Consider the following 15,888-nt stretch of genomic DNA (forward strand, 5'->3'; position numbering starts at 1 on the left):
ATCCCGTATGTGGCAGAAAGGAGGCAAAGGCAATCCTAGGAGGCAGGTGAGCCCCAGGAAGGTGGCTGTGTGGCTCGGTTCACCCCTGACGGAGGGCAAGGGCAGGGGACTGGGGAAGGTCAGCAGGTGTGGGAAAATGATGAATGGACCACCTGAGGGGCCAAACTGCAGCTGAGACAGACTTTGGAGGGGAGTGGCTTTGCCAACAGAGTCCGAGCCTGGGTGGCAGGGCTGGGAGGGATCAGAGGCAATGCAGGGGTTTGCCACGCAACCAGGGAGTGTTCTCTCAAAACCCATCCAAGAGGCAGGAGGACAGCACAGCACATGGTCTCCTTGAAGACGAAAATCTACTTCTAAGAATGCCAGGAGATAGGTCTATGAGGTCAAGAGCCGGAGGAATTCCAAAGGTCCCAACTGCATACCACATACACACCCACACACAATCCCCCAACACACACCACACACTACACTACACACCCCACACATGTGCCTACTGCATCCACACAGACCATACATACATATGCACACACCACATATACCCACACACCCCTCACACTGGCAAATTGACTCATAAATCATGAATAGAGGCCGAGTTGTGCCATAAGTTTCCATGAACAACACCCAAAATGTCATAGATTTATCAGACATCCTCGCTCTGAGCAGCAGATGTCCATTTTCTATCTGTGTGGTTTTTTGTTTGTTTTAATTTGTATTCTTCATGGTGTGACACTAGCAATATGTGTCCTGTATCCCACCCAGTAACACTGGGGCAAGAGGTCCCTACCTTGTGACAATACCTGGCTCTTTGTGTAAAGAATGTAATTATTAGTTCCTAAAGAAATTACCTTTGTATATTTTTTTAGAAGGTTTTATTTATTTGAGAGATAGTGAGAGAAAGCACGAGCAGGTAGGGGGAAGGGCAGAGGGAGAGGGAGAAGCAGACTCCCCCCTGAGCAGGGAGCCTGACGTGGGGCTCAATCCCAGGACCCTGGGATTGTGACCTGAGTCGAAGGCAGATGCTTCACTGACTGAGCCACCCAGGCGTCCCACCTTTGTATGTTCTATGACACAGAAGTGGACCAGGTCTTTCTGGGCCTATGTTCAACTCAGTAAAAAAAAAAAAAAAAAAAAAAAAAAAAACTCCTGTCTAATCCTGGACCCTGGCTTAAATTAAGCTTTTCTCTTGTAGTCCCAATATTGTCATCTTTAAATATTTCTATGTTAACAAACACACCTACTTCATTTTATTCACTATGTAAATTCATTCAAATAACATGTAAATTGTATGATAATTGTGTGCTAAAAGTCCTATTTTCATACAGATAAGAACTGATGCAATTTTTCTCCAATAATGGTTTATGTAGATTTTACACGAACTCCCAACAGCTTTGAATATTATTGTTAACCCCTTGACTATTTTAATGAAAACCAAAGTAAACCTGTCTGAAATCCATCTAAAAAGGATACCAAGAGGTCCACCTGATCTCTCAAAGTGATCTATTATTTCCAGATGTCGTCAGCTATGTCCTGATGTCACAGCTCTCCTTGTCAGCTGTACAAGACACTGACAACTTATTTTAAGAACATTGTTTACTTCCTTTCAAAACACCAAGACTTCAATATCAGAATCAGAAATTCTGACATAAAATGGTAAAAACAAGACTCACTCCTTGCAAGTACTGTGCTGCCCAGGAGTATTTTATAGAAGAGCAGCTAAAATCACTGTCTTCCTATACTTCCAAGTGTTCCCCAAGGCTTTGGAAGTAGAGGTCAACTAGCTGTTTTATACAGGCCTTCGTGAAGCTGGAGGGGTTTCTAGTTTTATTATTTGCTTCTTTTTTAAAAAATGTAAAAATATTTGCCTAAGACTCCTCTGTACTAGAAACTGTAAAAAGCATTTTGTACAATGACGACTCTTTGGTAAAGGTACATATTTATGACAAGCGAAAAAAAAACCTTTCATTTTAGAATATGCAAGCCTAACTCACATGCTTCAGGAAACTCAAGCTAGAGATGATTATAACAACACATCTAAGGCTCTGGGAGAATGTAGCATTGTAAAATTCTCAGCTCCTACTTACCAACTCATTGACAAGTAGGAAGGAAAATGTACAATGACAACTTGGTGTGTGTTAGGGCAAACTCCTAGTAGGTTTAGTTAGGTGTGTGTATGTGCGTAATATTCTCAATGATACCACCAAAGATACATACCGAAGAATGATATTTTTCATCTTAGAAAACTATACAAAACCAAGACTATAATAATTGAAATACATGAAAACAAACCCCAGAGAATATGAATGATTTATCAAAACAGTTCTTGCCCAATTAGTTCCAAGAGAATCTAAGCAAATTCTTAAGTTATACTCAAAGTTACATTAGTACATTAACTAACTTAGTAAATGATATTCAGAATGTGATAACCTATAAAGAAGTGAAAACAAGAATTGGGTTTAAAAATAAATTAGTGATATGTATTAATTAAAAATGGATACAGTCAGTCAATAAGTAACTCTAGCATCTCAAAGCTAAACTTGATAAAGAAAAGACTGGTCACTGAAAATGATTAAAGCAAGAGAGAGAACTGCCCTGTGCCCCCTGGAGCTAACCTTATATTGCCCATGACCTCCATCCTCCATAACTGCTTTACAGTCAACACTAACCCCACCAAGAACTTGTCCTCATTCCATAAATACAAAATAGTATTAAATATAATAAAATCTCTTTTCATAGGTAAGTCAGAATTTATTTGTCTGATAGTTTAATGCCTTATAAGTTCTAAATGCAAGTTCAAGAACCATTCGGTCATCTAATTTTTGTCTTTTCCATTCTGCAAAGAAGCTAGTCATAGGTAGCCATCACTTATTTTTTTTTTCTGAGATAATGGAATCATTAAGCGTTTGAAGACTTTTATTTACAGGAGCCCTCCTCTATGATAACAAGGTCTAGGGCAGGAGGAGAGCTAAGACCCAATCATGAAGGCGCTGTCCCGAGAAGCCATATAAATCGTGAGGTCTGGAGAAAGAATGCCTTGTGCCTTCTAGTTCTCTAATGTTCTTTAAAAACGTCTCACTATCACATACGTGCAGTATTTCATTTTTTTCATAAGCTTCACAGAATGCCTTTCTTTAAACTCTACTTCTACATTCTTGTAGTTTCTTCAGAAGTTCTGAGGCCCACCTTTAAAGGCTACTTGGTGGGTGGAGGAAATCATGTCGGATAGTCTCATTATTATTCATAATTAGAAACTACAAATAACAACAACAATTGGATCTCTCTGGGCCATACAGAATGAGAAAAGTCCCGGAAGCTGCTGGAACACAGTGGAGCACACCCGTTGTGACTGCGTTCACTATGTTTTCCGATTCCAAGCAGGGGAAGGCAAGTAAGCCACACACGTAGGAACAGTGTGGGGGGCGAGTCGGCTGTCATGGAATGGAAGGAGAGACCTTGACTGAACTCCCGGCAATCTTGAGGAGCTGTCCAGGGTGATATTTGTTATTTCAGCCCCAGTGCCTCAGGAGGGTAAACTGCAGACCAACCACACCGTTAAGGTTTTGCTAACTTTCAGGATAATGACCCAAGTTTTGAAGGAAGCACACACTAACTTTTCGTCTGGAAATACTGCCACTCAAAACACTACCATGAGAAGGCAGAAGAGGGTAAACACTCTCAGGGCCATTTTACAGAACTTTCTGTGCCATCCAGTATGGTAGCCACTGGGCACACGGGGCTACGTGTGACTGAGGAACTGAAGATTTAATTTTGTTTAATTCTGATTAATTTTAATTTAAACAGACATATATCACTAGTGACTAATCATATTGGGGTTTTCAGCCCTAGAATTAAAAAAAACCCAAAAAGGAGTGCACAAGAAAAGCCTGAGGAAGATTGTTCATAGCCACATAACCCTGAGGATGTCTGAAAAGTGGCTCTACTCCAACAGGGTCCTCACCTAATACAGAGCCCCCTCCCAAATGGTGAGATCACCGCCCTTACCTCCCACTTTATGTCCTTTACTCTCTTTTCCTCCTTCCCCCACACCATACCACGATGTCTCCAGTGGGTCTGGCCGCACTCTCCTAGTCCAGGAGTCCTACATATTTGCCCAAGTACCCAAGATGTCTGCACATCTTTATTTCTTTTTTATGGATTCTATATGATATCCTTTTCTTTTAAGTGTTGATGGTATATTTACACATATAGCATATTCATTTATGCTATTTGGGAGTGTTTACCATTATTTCTTATAGTAACATTTGCTTTGGCTAATTTAGAACTGTTTTCAACACTGGTTTCCAGGGTTGCAACCACCTGGTAAAGCAAGACTTCCATTTGGATCTCTTTTGTTCAAACAAATATTTTCTTGCTTCACACATTACAAAATTTATTCTTCTCTCTGTATATTTATCTATGATATTTGTTTTACATATTTGTGTATTTGAACAATTTTTTTTTAGTTTACGTATTCTGTAACTAAATCACCAATGTGAATAATTCATCTATATATTATTTTACCAATTGATAGGAAGAGAAAAAGCAGTAGGGACTTATACAGATTTATTTGTACTTACTTTTTCTTAAAGCACTATCCTCTCTATACTATTAAGAAATATGGAAAACATGGGCATATGCCTCAATATAACTTCACACTTATTACCTTCTATTCTATCACAGCATTATCTCATCTCCAAATGACTAGGACATAGAGAAAAAGAAATAGGGGCAAGGTGAAAGCAACAGGGGGGAAAGGCAAGAGGTTCTGGAATTTCTCTAGAAGACAGCAGGACTCAGCACTTGTGTGGAGAAAATTCAGGCCTGGGGTGGGACAGAGAGTGGTGAGTATGTCCCATGAAATGGGCACTTGTTAATGAAAGTGTCAGACAGCAGAGGCTCTGGGAAGTGAGGCGGATCTGGGCAAGGCCTCAAGGGTCCAAGAAAGCTCCAGGAAGGGCAGGGGTAGGCAGGCAGCAGGAAATGTCCGGGAGGGGCCTTCGGAACACAGAGAAGGGAGTATGATGGGAAGGCATTTGGCTCCAAGAGAGTTATTTATGTTGCTACCTATAGCTACTAATCTGCATACTGTTCCAATTCGTCCCTAAAATAATTTAAACAAGAAAAAATTTTACCTGTGATGTCCTGAATACCGTGGACCACGGATATGGCCTATTCCTCGGCACCCTGGAGTAGGACAAACAGCTTGACCTGGAAGGATTTTCACATCATTTGCTCCTTCAGGAAGTAAAAGAACATACCTTGAGAACACCCTCAGTAAAGAAGAACTAGAAAGACTATAATATGTAAATATTATTTATTGAGACTTTGCAAATTAAAAACAAACAATCACCAAAACACTTACTGGATATTTGTGATATTTTATAACATGATTTAGCAGAAAATATCAGTGCTGTAATAGATAAAACTAATGCAACTGATATCTGAGGCAGAGCAAAATATATAGGCATTGAAATGTTTTAAAAATATGAGAACGTTCACTCATTTCTTTCAGGGAATAATAACTGGCAAAGGCAATATAACCATGAGCTAAGAATGTGAAAGGGTAAGGTCTGGTTTGTGGTTCTGCTCGAAACCCCCACTCAACCGCAGCAAGGCTCCCCCAGATGCAGGACAGAATTCAGCTAATACGGGCGCCTGGGTGGCTCAGTCAGTTAACGGTCTGCCTTTGGTTCAGGTCATGTTCCCAGAGACCTGTTATCAAGCCCCGTGTCGGGCCCCCTGCTTAGTGGGGTGTCTGTTTCTCCCTCTCACTCTGCCCCTCCAGCCACTGTGCTCTCTCTCAAATAAATAAATAAAATCTTTAAAAAAAAAGAAGTTCAGCTAATAAATGAGGCATACCAACGGTGGTGAACATAGCCCTATGCATGCTTACTCAAGTAGCTTTCAAAGCTGGCTGAAAAAAGAACTGCCTGACCCATATTATACTATACTAATACTATGTACAGTAACACTTAGGCTGTATTAATAATATTATTAATGCTATATGTACTTAATACTAACATTAATGTTAATACTAATATGAACTATATATAACCACTCCAGGCCAGAGATAAATTCTGTCAAGCCCAAGGGCAATCTTTCTCTAAAGATTATCAGGAGTTAAACCCTCTTTCTCTGTTCTGTGATTTTTCCTCAGTTTGCTCTCCCTCCAGAGAAAACCCTCTGGATCTTGTCGTCACCCAAAATGACGCTGCTTCCAAAAGCACTAAGCAAACAGGCCATCTGACTACAAAATCGCATCCTTCCAGATTGCTTGCTGAGGTAGCCCAGCTGCTGCTGATGTTTCAATATCGTGGGAGTTTCCAGGCCATGAATTCCCTTCCTTCCCATCCTCATTCCCCTCTCATCATAACTCCCTCCCCTTGTCTTCCATTCTGCCAACTAGTAGTCCCCCTCTGTTGCAAATAACTCAAGCCCCTTGCCTTGCTGACCTTCTATGACAGGTGGCTGTGGAGAGAAAATAAAGAGCCAGCCTTGGGTGGCACCACCCTGCTGGTCTGTGTTTTGCAGGGCTAAGTTCTCCCGGAAAAAAATCACACAACGGTGCATATTTATTGTTACTAAAACCACCGTCTTCAGTGTCACCTGAGCCCCTCCCCACTCTCCCAGGCCTCCCCTAGTCTCCACCCTTTGGCTCTCACAGCTGCACCTGCCTGCACTTCACTGGGAAGCCAGGAGCCTGTCCCTGGGGCACAGCATTCCCTCCTTCTTTTCCATCACAGTGCGGGAGCGCTCTCTCCCCTCCAGAGTGGGTCTCTCACCCTTCCTATTTGGGTCTTATCTATTTGGGTCTTTAGGCCCTCATATATTCTAGTCACTCCTGGACTATTGAATCTTTTGTACCAGTATTTCAACAAATTCCAGTTTCCCCATTATAAAAAGAAACAAAGACAAAACAAAACAAAAAACAAAAGCTTAACACTCTCCTTGGGACCACATTCCCCTTTAGCAGCCACTCCCCGTTTACCCCTTCCCAGGCAAACTTCTCATAGATGTTACTTCTGTTTCCTCACATCTCAAGCCTGTTCGTCTTCTAAGGTCACTCATGATTTCCACGCATTAAGCCCGGCGTGCGCCGAGGATGCATCATCACACTCGCTGCCTCGGTCTATTCATCACCACCCCTTCTCAAGTTGTTATTGTCCACGAGCTTTGGTGACATCACCCCGACAGCTTCCTTGCTGCATGTGGGCATTCTCCTGTAATATCCTTTGCCAGATTTCCCTCCTCTAGTTAACCTTAAGATGTCAGAGAACCTCATGGTATGTTCCTGGGCCAACCATTTCTACAGCTTCATTTACAGCCTGTAAGCCGGAGATGCTCACGGGCTATATACAAGCTCACAGGCTCCATACCACAAATATTACAGGTTGTTCCAACAAATATTTAGACCTCCGATACATTTTCATTAAGTTTATTAAATGAGCAACAAAAAGTCTGTCTTAGATACTTATTATGCTCTCATAATTTTGCAAAACACCTTCAGGGATAAACAGAAATGAGTTGCCCCATCCAAAGGTAGCTTTTGGAAATAGCCTTAAAAAAGAAACAACTTTTCAACAAATCCAAGGAATCTATGTTAAAAAACTGTAAACAAGTCTCTAATTAAGAAGTATGCTTGTGTGGGTCAGTAAATAAAAAGATTTATAAGAAAGAAACACAGAATATAAATAGAGTTTTCTCCAAACTGCACCTCACAATACACGACCAAGGCCATTGTCACAAAGGCCTGAAATATTAAACCGATAAACCACCAAACAAATGCTCTCCATCAGTCAGCCCAGGTGTCCCTCTGTGTGGACAACGTTTCAATAAACTGTCAGTGAAGGCTGCTTAATACGTTTTTCAGGACTATTTCAATGCACTTGATTAAATTAAGGCTTGAAGTGATCTTTTAAATATTTATCAATGCATACTTATCTTCAGAGCCCCGATGGGGGTCATATTTCTCTCCTTGTTAGATATGTAAGGAAGAGAATGACCTCAGCTATTGTGAGAAGAGTTATCACATTAAGAACCACAGCAAGGGTCATAACAAAGAAGTCGAGAAGAACATGCAATAAAAAAGCATGGAATCTAACAATTTTCCCTGGTACATTTTGTATGATGAAGTTTAATAGGTTGACTCAATGGTGAATTAGACAGCCATCTGTTGGGGAAAAGAAACCTGTAAATTCTACAATCCTTCGTATTATTGCCTCTAGGGTAAGGGAACCTATGATAAAATTGATGTTTTTTCCCCAGAAAATAATTATATTTTCTCCAAGAATATCTTCCTTTTAACTTGGATATTTAGAGAATTCGGTCTCAAGAAAAAATGTTCTCAACTTGAAATCATTTTTTTCAGAGAGAGCATCCTGAACATTTTACCCTTCCTTGCCTTCTTTTTGCCACTTTAACTGAAATTAATTTCCTAGTTTGTCTGCTGATCTCTGGTCTCCCTTCACTAGAATGAGGACACTGACCTTATCTAATGTGTCTACCACTGGGGCCCCAGAACCCACTAAAGCAGCAACTGGCACATAATACTGAATACATATGTTTTATAAATGAATAAAAAATCATAAAGGCAACAATTAACACCTGTAAACATTATTTGGTATATCCTGACCACAACGCTGGGAGCTAAAATCCCCATTTTATTCTTACTTCAGAGCTTAGCTTGTCTAAAAATCAATCTCTGGTTTTCTATTTCTGAGTACTACGAGCTACTATCAAGCAGCATGAATAGCTTCTAATTTATCCCAAGTCTTCTCTGAAAATTGTACTTAGGCAGGAGTCAATCTAATGGCAGAGTTCTTCCTGCAAAGGCAAAATGAAATGGAAAATATCCTTGTAGACTGGAAATTATCTGAATAAGGAACAATGCTTCGCGCTCACATGATACAAAAAGTAAAATGTCCCGGACCCCCATTCATATGGAATTACATGGTTGCCATCAGCTACCATGGCGGACACCGTATTTGCCCACCCAACGTCCATTCCCTCTTTCTTGCTGATTGAACCCTGATTTGGTTCAGGGCAGCAATGTGCCCAGCTAAAAATGTTGGCTTTCCAGCCTCTCACATCCAGATGTGGTCATTTGACACAGTTTAGGACAATATGACCTAAAAGAAAGACAACATAAGGATGTCCACAAATGCTTTTCTTTCCCAGTAGAAGGGTAAAGGTGATGCTGGTGCTACTTTGCCCATGTCCTCCTTATTCGACCTTCATGGAACGCAGATATAAGGGCTCATGAGGTGACAAGCAAAAGACAAAAGCAAAAGTGTTGAAGAAAGCAGAGAATAAAGGAAGACGGGCCTGGATCCAGGATATGTCAGGGTGGACCTATCACATCAGTGTCTGTCACACAGGACAAATAACCCTTTCTTTGATTTAACCATTGTAATCATATTTTCGTGTTACTTGTAGCTGAAAAGTCCATACAAGAAGACAGTAATTTTATTTTGTTTTTCCTTTTGTGAAATCAAGTAATTATTCTAAAACAAAAACTAGAATTGCATGTGAGCATTAGACCTATTCATCACATAAAGAAGAAGTAAGATAACAAAGGAAAGATCCATACACTAAAGAGCTTGTACCCATCTCTAGAAAATGAGAAAGGGGACTGACCTTTATTTCAAAATGGCCCAAACTGGCAACCACCCGTGATGTGAGTGAAAAGGCTTATTGCCCCACTCAGTGTGGGTGGGTTAGGAGCTGAGTTCACTGCCCTCCGTCTGAGTGGGAAGCAGCCCCCTCTCCGAACTGTTATTTTATTGGGTCTAGAGGTGACCGGGAGCAGAATGACGATGACACTGGTTGAAACAAATGAAGATGCCCTGTTCCATTACATATATATGTGAGCCCCACACTGATGTGGGCCCACGTGAGAGCACGACGATCAAGCAGCAGTCCTCCCAGCTAATTACCCACTGCTGAAAAAGTGTTCAGTTCAATCTGATTCATTTAATAAGTGTTTTGTAGAGAAATGACTTTAGTATTGGGTGGTAATATCCATAAGAGGATACACAAAAAGTGGAGCAGATTTAAATGTCACTGATAACAGACAAGTTAAGATACTTTAACTCTTCTTATTTTCTTAATATTATTTTTTAAATACTAGTTTTTTTGAATAGCCACTGGGAGTTATTTACTCATTAAAAGAGGAACTGAGTGCCTGTTATGTGCCAGACAGGATTTTGGGTGCCAAGGACATGGCAGCAGAGCGAACAGAAGGACCTGTCCCCCCGGAGCTTATGTTCTGGCGCCAAAGACAGAACAAACACTCAAATGAGAAACACAATGGAACGTCGGACACTGATGTGCTAGGAAGACATATCAAGTGCTGGGGCCGAAGTGGGGATGCTCTTAAGGCCGGTAGTCAGGGAAGACGTCCTGACGTGCGAGCAGGATCCTACGCGGAGTGAGAGCACACTTCTGGGACAACAGCAGGGAGGCCAGTGTGGTTGGAGCCGAGCAGACAAAGGCAAGGGGGCAAGAGATGAGATCCCATGGGCCAAAGTGACATTCTGGTCGCTTGGTGGGGGCACTGGAGAATAGAGAGGGCTGGCGAATAAGAACACACTCACCGAGCCTGTTCTTTAAGGAGCACCCTGGGCGAGGGCCTGGGGCAGGCTGTGCCTTGTGGCTGGGACTAGAGACATCCTGCAGGCATGGCGTCTACACCTGGTGCTCAAGGCCATGGACTAGGGGAGATCCCATGATGAGTTAGTGTCAGCGGTTAGACTGAGCTCTGGGAGACAGACCAGGTAGAGGCTAAAAGAATGTGAGGAGGGGCACCTGCGTGGCTAGTGGGTTAAGCATCTGCTTTTGGCTCGGGTCATGGTCCCGGGGTCCTGGGATCAAGCCCCGCATTAGGCTCTCTGCTCTGCGGGGAACCTTCTTCTCCATCACCCTCTCCCTCTGCCTGTCGCTCCCCCTGCTCGCCTGTGCTCTCTCTCTGTCAAATAATAAATGGAAAACCTTCGGGGAAAAAAAAAAAAGAAAAGAGCATGAGGAAGGGGCAGAGAAGGCGCAGCCAGGCAGAGGCATGCATCCTCCACAGAGAAGGACACACAGCACGCCACGAAGCCAGTCAGCAGCTATGACCATGTGCTGAGGAAGGGGACCTGTTCCCTGGCCGCGGATCTGCAGGGCGGAGCTGCCGGGGCTGGACCAGGACCATTTCTGGTGACTGGATGTCAATGAGCCTGACTCAAGGTAAGGGAGAGTGGAAGAGAAAAAAGAGGCAGACCTGGGCGCTGGGATGGTCAAGTTCTCCACCCAGAGCACTAACTTTCTCAGCCAAACGGGCCCCAAGATCATCAGCTGAGATTAAGAATGGAGCAAGGGAAGCAGCAAAATTAAATCTGAAACTAAAAAGAAATAAAGGATACTATTCAAATACGCACACATTCTCATTTCAGACAAGATTTCACTATCTTTATTTTGGATGGGGAACTTTTAGGGCAGTATCCTGGTTTTGTTTTTTCTCGCACCCTGCCCCCAGGAAATTTATATTATAGTTGCTAAATTAAATTAAATTAAATCTTTTGATTTAATGAAATAATTACCTTTGAATGCTAGAGAATGCAAATAATAATCATACCTTTCAAACTGAAATTATAGATTAATCATACTTATTCTTCATCTCCTAATGAAATTAGGAACAATAAATACCCGTTGTGCTGTAATAATGAGTTTCTCAAACAGAAGAAGAAAATAATGTTGAAGAAAATAATGTAACAAAACACCATGGTCGCTTGTCCTCGGTTTCAAGCTGTCAGATTGCATCATATGTAAGTAAAATGGGATAATAATTTTGTGAAATGGAAATGCAAAAAAAGAATAAGAAAAGGTTCCTAAAGTGTGACTGTTTTGCCTAACCTGATGATCTAGAAAAATCTTTAAAATATCGCTGTGGCAATATCTGCAGAGGAAGGCAAACTAACCATCCACCTGATGCAGGACCCCATCTAGGAATGTGCCAGAGTCTGGGGACCAGTGGCTACAATAATGACACTTATTCCACCCCGGAAATGACCACTGCGACCACCCCATGGTGAGAAGAGTTCAGCAGCAATGGACAGCCTTCTGAAAGCCCCTTCCACAGATCCCACAGAGCTTTCCAGCGAACGCAGAACATCAATGTGTTCTCCTGGGCTCTGTTCAGTATTTAAAAGGAAGCAGCAGAACAGTGGGCAAAGGTTTTCTTAGCAAATCTAAAATGCATTTATCACCTGTGGAGCTTGAAATAAAAGACAGAATAATATGGTGGGTAACTGGTTAAAAACAAGAGCGTTCCAGAAAAACTGGATCTCACGCTTAAGTATGGGCAGAGTCAGGGCATCAATTTGCACCCAATTATTTACACAAAACTAGGCTCTTCTCATATTACCGAATAGCAGAGCCTTCATAAAATGCCAACCTGTTTTGTAATCCAGTTTTCAACCTTTCAAAAAATCAGGAAAACAACATGCTTGATTTATGGAACGGAAAAACTGGGAGAGGTCCACACAGATAACAAAGCAGCACAGGATTTTAAGAGTAGAAAAAACTTTAGGCATTATTAGCACAGACAAAAAACCTGGTTTACATGTAACTGAACTAAATTGAATTAAACTTGCCTCTAACTGATAACTCTACTGGGGGGGGGGAGGGCAATATGGCATCTAACAGCAAGTCAGACAAAACTACTCCGCTAGACTGTCCTGTATCATTGTTTTCATTACTTTTAAGAAAGAAAAGTAGATGTATTTGTTTTCTAAATCTTAACTTTTGCACAAATTCTCTCAAAGCTATTATAAAAACTGGGGCGCCTGGGTGGCTCAGGTGCTTAAGGGTCTGCCTTCTGCTCAGGTCATGATCCTGGGGTCCTCGGATCAAGCCTCATGTCAGACTCCCTGCTCAGAGAGATTCTGCTTCTCTCCCTCTGCCCTTCACCCCAGCTTGGGCTCTCTCTCAAAAAATAAATAAATAAATAAATAAATAAATAAATAAATAAATATTCAAAAAAAAAGCTATTATAAAAACTAAAACTACTTTATTTGTGCTGAATCTCCCCTAGTTTGTCTTTTATATGAAATCAGTTTTTTTTAAATGACTAATTTGGTATTTGGTTTATGTAAATGAATTACTCCATCTAATCGAAGTGAAAATGCTGCAACCCCCCTTCTCTCCTTTCTACTCTATTTCTATTTCTCTCCCCTCCCCCACTTCAGGCTCTCTCTGGCCCCCCTCCTCCCCTCCTTCCTCCCTCTACTTTGCCTCCTGCAACAAGGCACTAAATAGAATCCAAAGGGTGGTAACTGCTTTCCTTACTTCTGGGACTTTTCTTATTCCTGTGAAAGGAGACACAAAACTGGCCTAAAACTGTGAATCAATGTTTGTTTCTGAGCTTCTCCAGTCTTTTAACTGCTTTTTTCCCTTTTACCAAAAGAAATTATTTAGAAGAATTAAATACTCTATAATGCAAGATTCCAAAGTGGGATGATGATAACATCTTTCCCATAACCTGCAAATTACATCTAAAGTGGAACTACAGCATTCCTAATTCCTCCTCAAACTAGCACTTTGGCTACTCTTAACAAAAAATGTTGAGAGCTGTCTGGGAAGCTTGTTTATACGTACATAATCAATAGTTACACTTCTCTTTGTGGCTTCTCCTCTAAACCTAACTCTACGACTAATGCCATTCCTGTATTGAGTAACCTGTGAATAGTCTTGGCAGAATTGCCATGTTTTAATTGGGAAGAAATCCTCCACCCTGATGTCTGTAATACATGCCTGGATGAAACGGAAGGAGCAGCTCACCTTCCCTCTGAGACTTGTGTTTAGTTTATTCACTGGCGGCTTTGAGTTAGTTTGGATTATAGGCTTGAGGGAGAAGGATGAGCGCTTACTGCCTGTAAAGTGCTAGTGCCGTCCCAGGGGGAGCTCCGTGCAAGAGATGCAAGAGACCACACCCCCGTGCGCTGCCCGATCAAAATAGCAAATAACAATGTCCACTTTCATCCTCGATCTAAAGACGCTTCATTCAGAGAAGGAGAGAAAGCCCCCATCATACGGTCTGACTATGAAATGCTAACTTGCTTACGGCTGTGGAAGTGTCCATGGTACCTGCCCTTTGAGTCCAGTCTAAAGCAGCAGGACAATAAAAGAGCAAGTGACGCAAGGCCAGAGACCATGGACACAGCAGGATCAGGAGAAGCTGGAAAGGACTCAGAGATGTTTGGACATATAAAATTCCAGGTCCCCAAAAATCTGAATTCCAGGGCTAAGCTTGTGAATTTTACTTAGATGCTCTCTCTCGGGTTGGGAACCACTGACCCAGACCATTTTTATTTTTGAAAATAAGGAAATAATGGTTTGGGAGGGTCAAATTATTTGTGCCGATCATAGCTCATATTATGGCGGTCAGGACAAGAATTCAAGCTTCTTAACTTGCAGGTCTGTGCTCTTTTCACTCTGCTATGCTCCCCAATATGCAAGTGCTGTACTCAAAACCTTTATAGGTTTATAGACACAAACTTTCTTAATCAACTACTCATAGCTTTAAGAGATAACCACGGACAAGTTAGTCATATATCTGGAATGAACAGAATGAAGACTGGGTGATCCCACCATGCTACTCAACAATAGCAGTAGATACGGCAGGAGCACGCACTGCGAGTCAGACACCGCCGCTCCTCCTGGTCCTCACAAGCTCCTCACAATGGGAGCAGTTTCCTGAGCTGGCGATGGTCCAGGTATTTTAAAATGCCATATGGTCTTCATACAGTATGACCGTGAGCTCGGGCCAATCACTTCGCCTTCTGCTCAGAACATGCCAAGTGTCTAGTTCAGTAATGGAGGAATGACCCACTGTGCTGGGCTGAGCGAGACACGCTTCTCAGCCATTTGGACTAAAGACACTTTTTGCCTTTACTAAAGGTGGAATGTAGAAGCTAACCCTAGAATCAGATGGGAGACTCCACTGTGGTGCTGAGTCTTCCTGGACTGCCTGGCACTGTATGAAATTCATGGGCAGGTATCAGATAAAAAGATTCGGCTCCTAATGACTTCTGTTGCAGAACAGGTCCATTGATAGGAAGAAGAGAGTGACAACTTCAGAGCAAATGATGGAGGATATTCTCATTGCTATAAAAACACAAACTACGCATTAAAGAATATAAACTCCCATAGCCACTTCTTCCACTCTGCTCCGCCATTCCTTAGGACATAAAGGCTTTTCAAGCAAAGCCGCAATAAAGAGCATAGGATTCTTTGAGGGGAAGAATGTCTTGAAGGAGCAGTCAGTAACACAGAAGCACAATGGTATGCTATCAGCAGCTGTGTCCTCACCCTTCCCAGCTTTCCACTCTTTGGTAATTATAGAAGCAACATCACACATAGAAAATTTTGGTGAAGGAATGATGCAAGTAAAATCAGGAGCATTCTAAAGAACGTTCTAGGGCAGGTAAGGTGCAACAGAAGACAGGAGAGCTAGTGGTCATGTCATATACAATAGGTAGAGGTTACTGGCTGTTCAGAGTAGCTCTGACGTTGTGTCTGCAGCGCCTAGGATGAGGAGAGCCTAGATATGTCAGTCCTTCCAAGAGCAGGTCACACAAGGAAAGATCCATGGTCGCCATGGCTGCAGGTGCCATCTCAGAGAGTTGTTAGCCCGAAGACCTGTGGATGGTCTTCTGACATCTCTTATAATTATGATATTCGTATGTGTTGAAGTTAAAATTTATTGCTTTGCCGAGAAAAAATACTCTAACTTTTACTTTCTGGTTTGAAATGAGTATCAAAGCATACATGAAAAGTAAAATATAAGCCAAAGGCTCTCGCATTATTCATTGAATTTTAGGTTTGTGGACATTTTCAACTTCATGGTTCTTG

The 15,888-nt window shown here is 41.9% G+C and overlaps 1 protein-coding gene across 3 annotated transcripts in view; it reads right to left on the bottom strand.

Annotated features, from left to right (window-relative positions):
* Positions 1-15,888, bottom strand: part of L3MBTL4 (L3MBTL histone methyl-lysine binding protein 4) — a 417,564-nt gene that overhangs the window by 150,765 nt on the left and 250,911 nt on the right. For all 3 annotated transcript variants that reach the window (XM_040632703.1, XM_008690190.2, XM_008690182.2), the window contains one exon: positions 5,130-5,232. In XM_040632703.1, coding sequence (XP_040488637.1) covers positions 5,130-5,232 — 103 coding nt within the window. The remainder of the gene's footprint in view (positions 1-5,129; positions 5,233-15,888) is intronic.

The sequence above is a fragment of the Ursus maritimus genome, unplaced genomic scaffold (assembly GCF_017311325.1).
Source record: "Ursus maritimus isolate PB19 unplaced genomic scaffold, ASM1731132v1 scaffold_18, whole genome shotgun sequence".
NCBI classification, from domain to species: domain Eukaryota; kingdom Metazoa; phylum Chordata; class Mammalia; order Carnivora; family Ursidae; genus Ursus; species Ursus maritimus.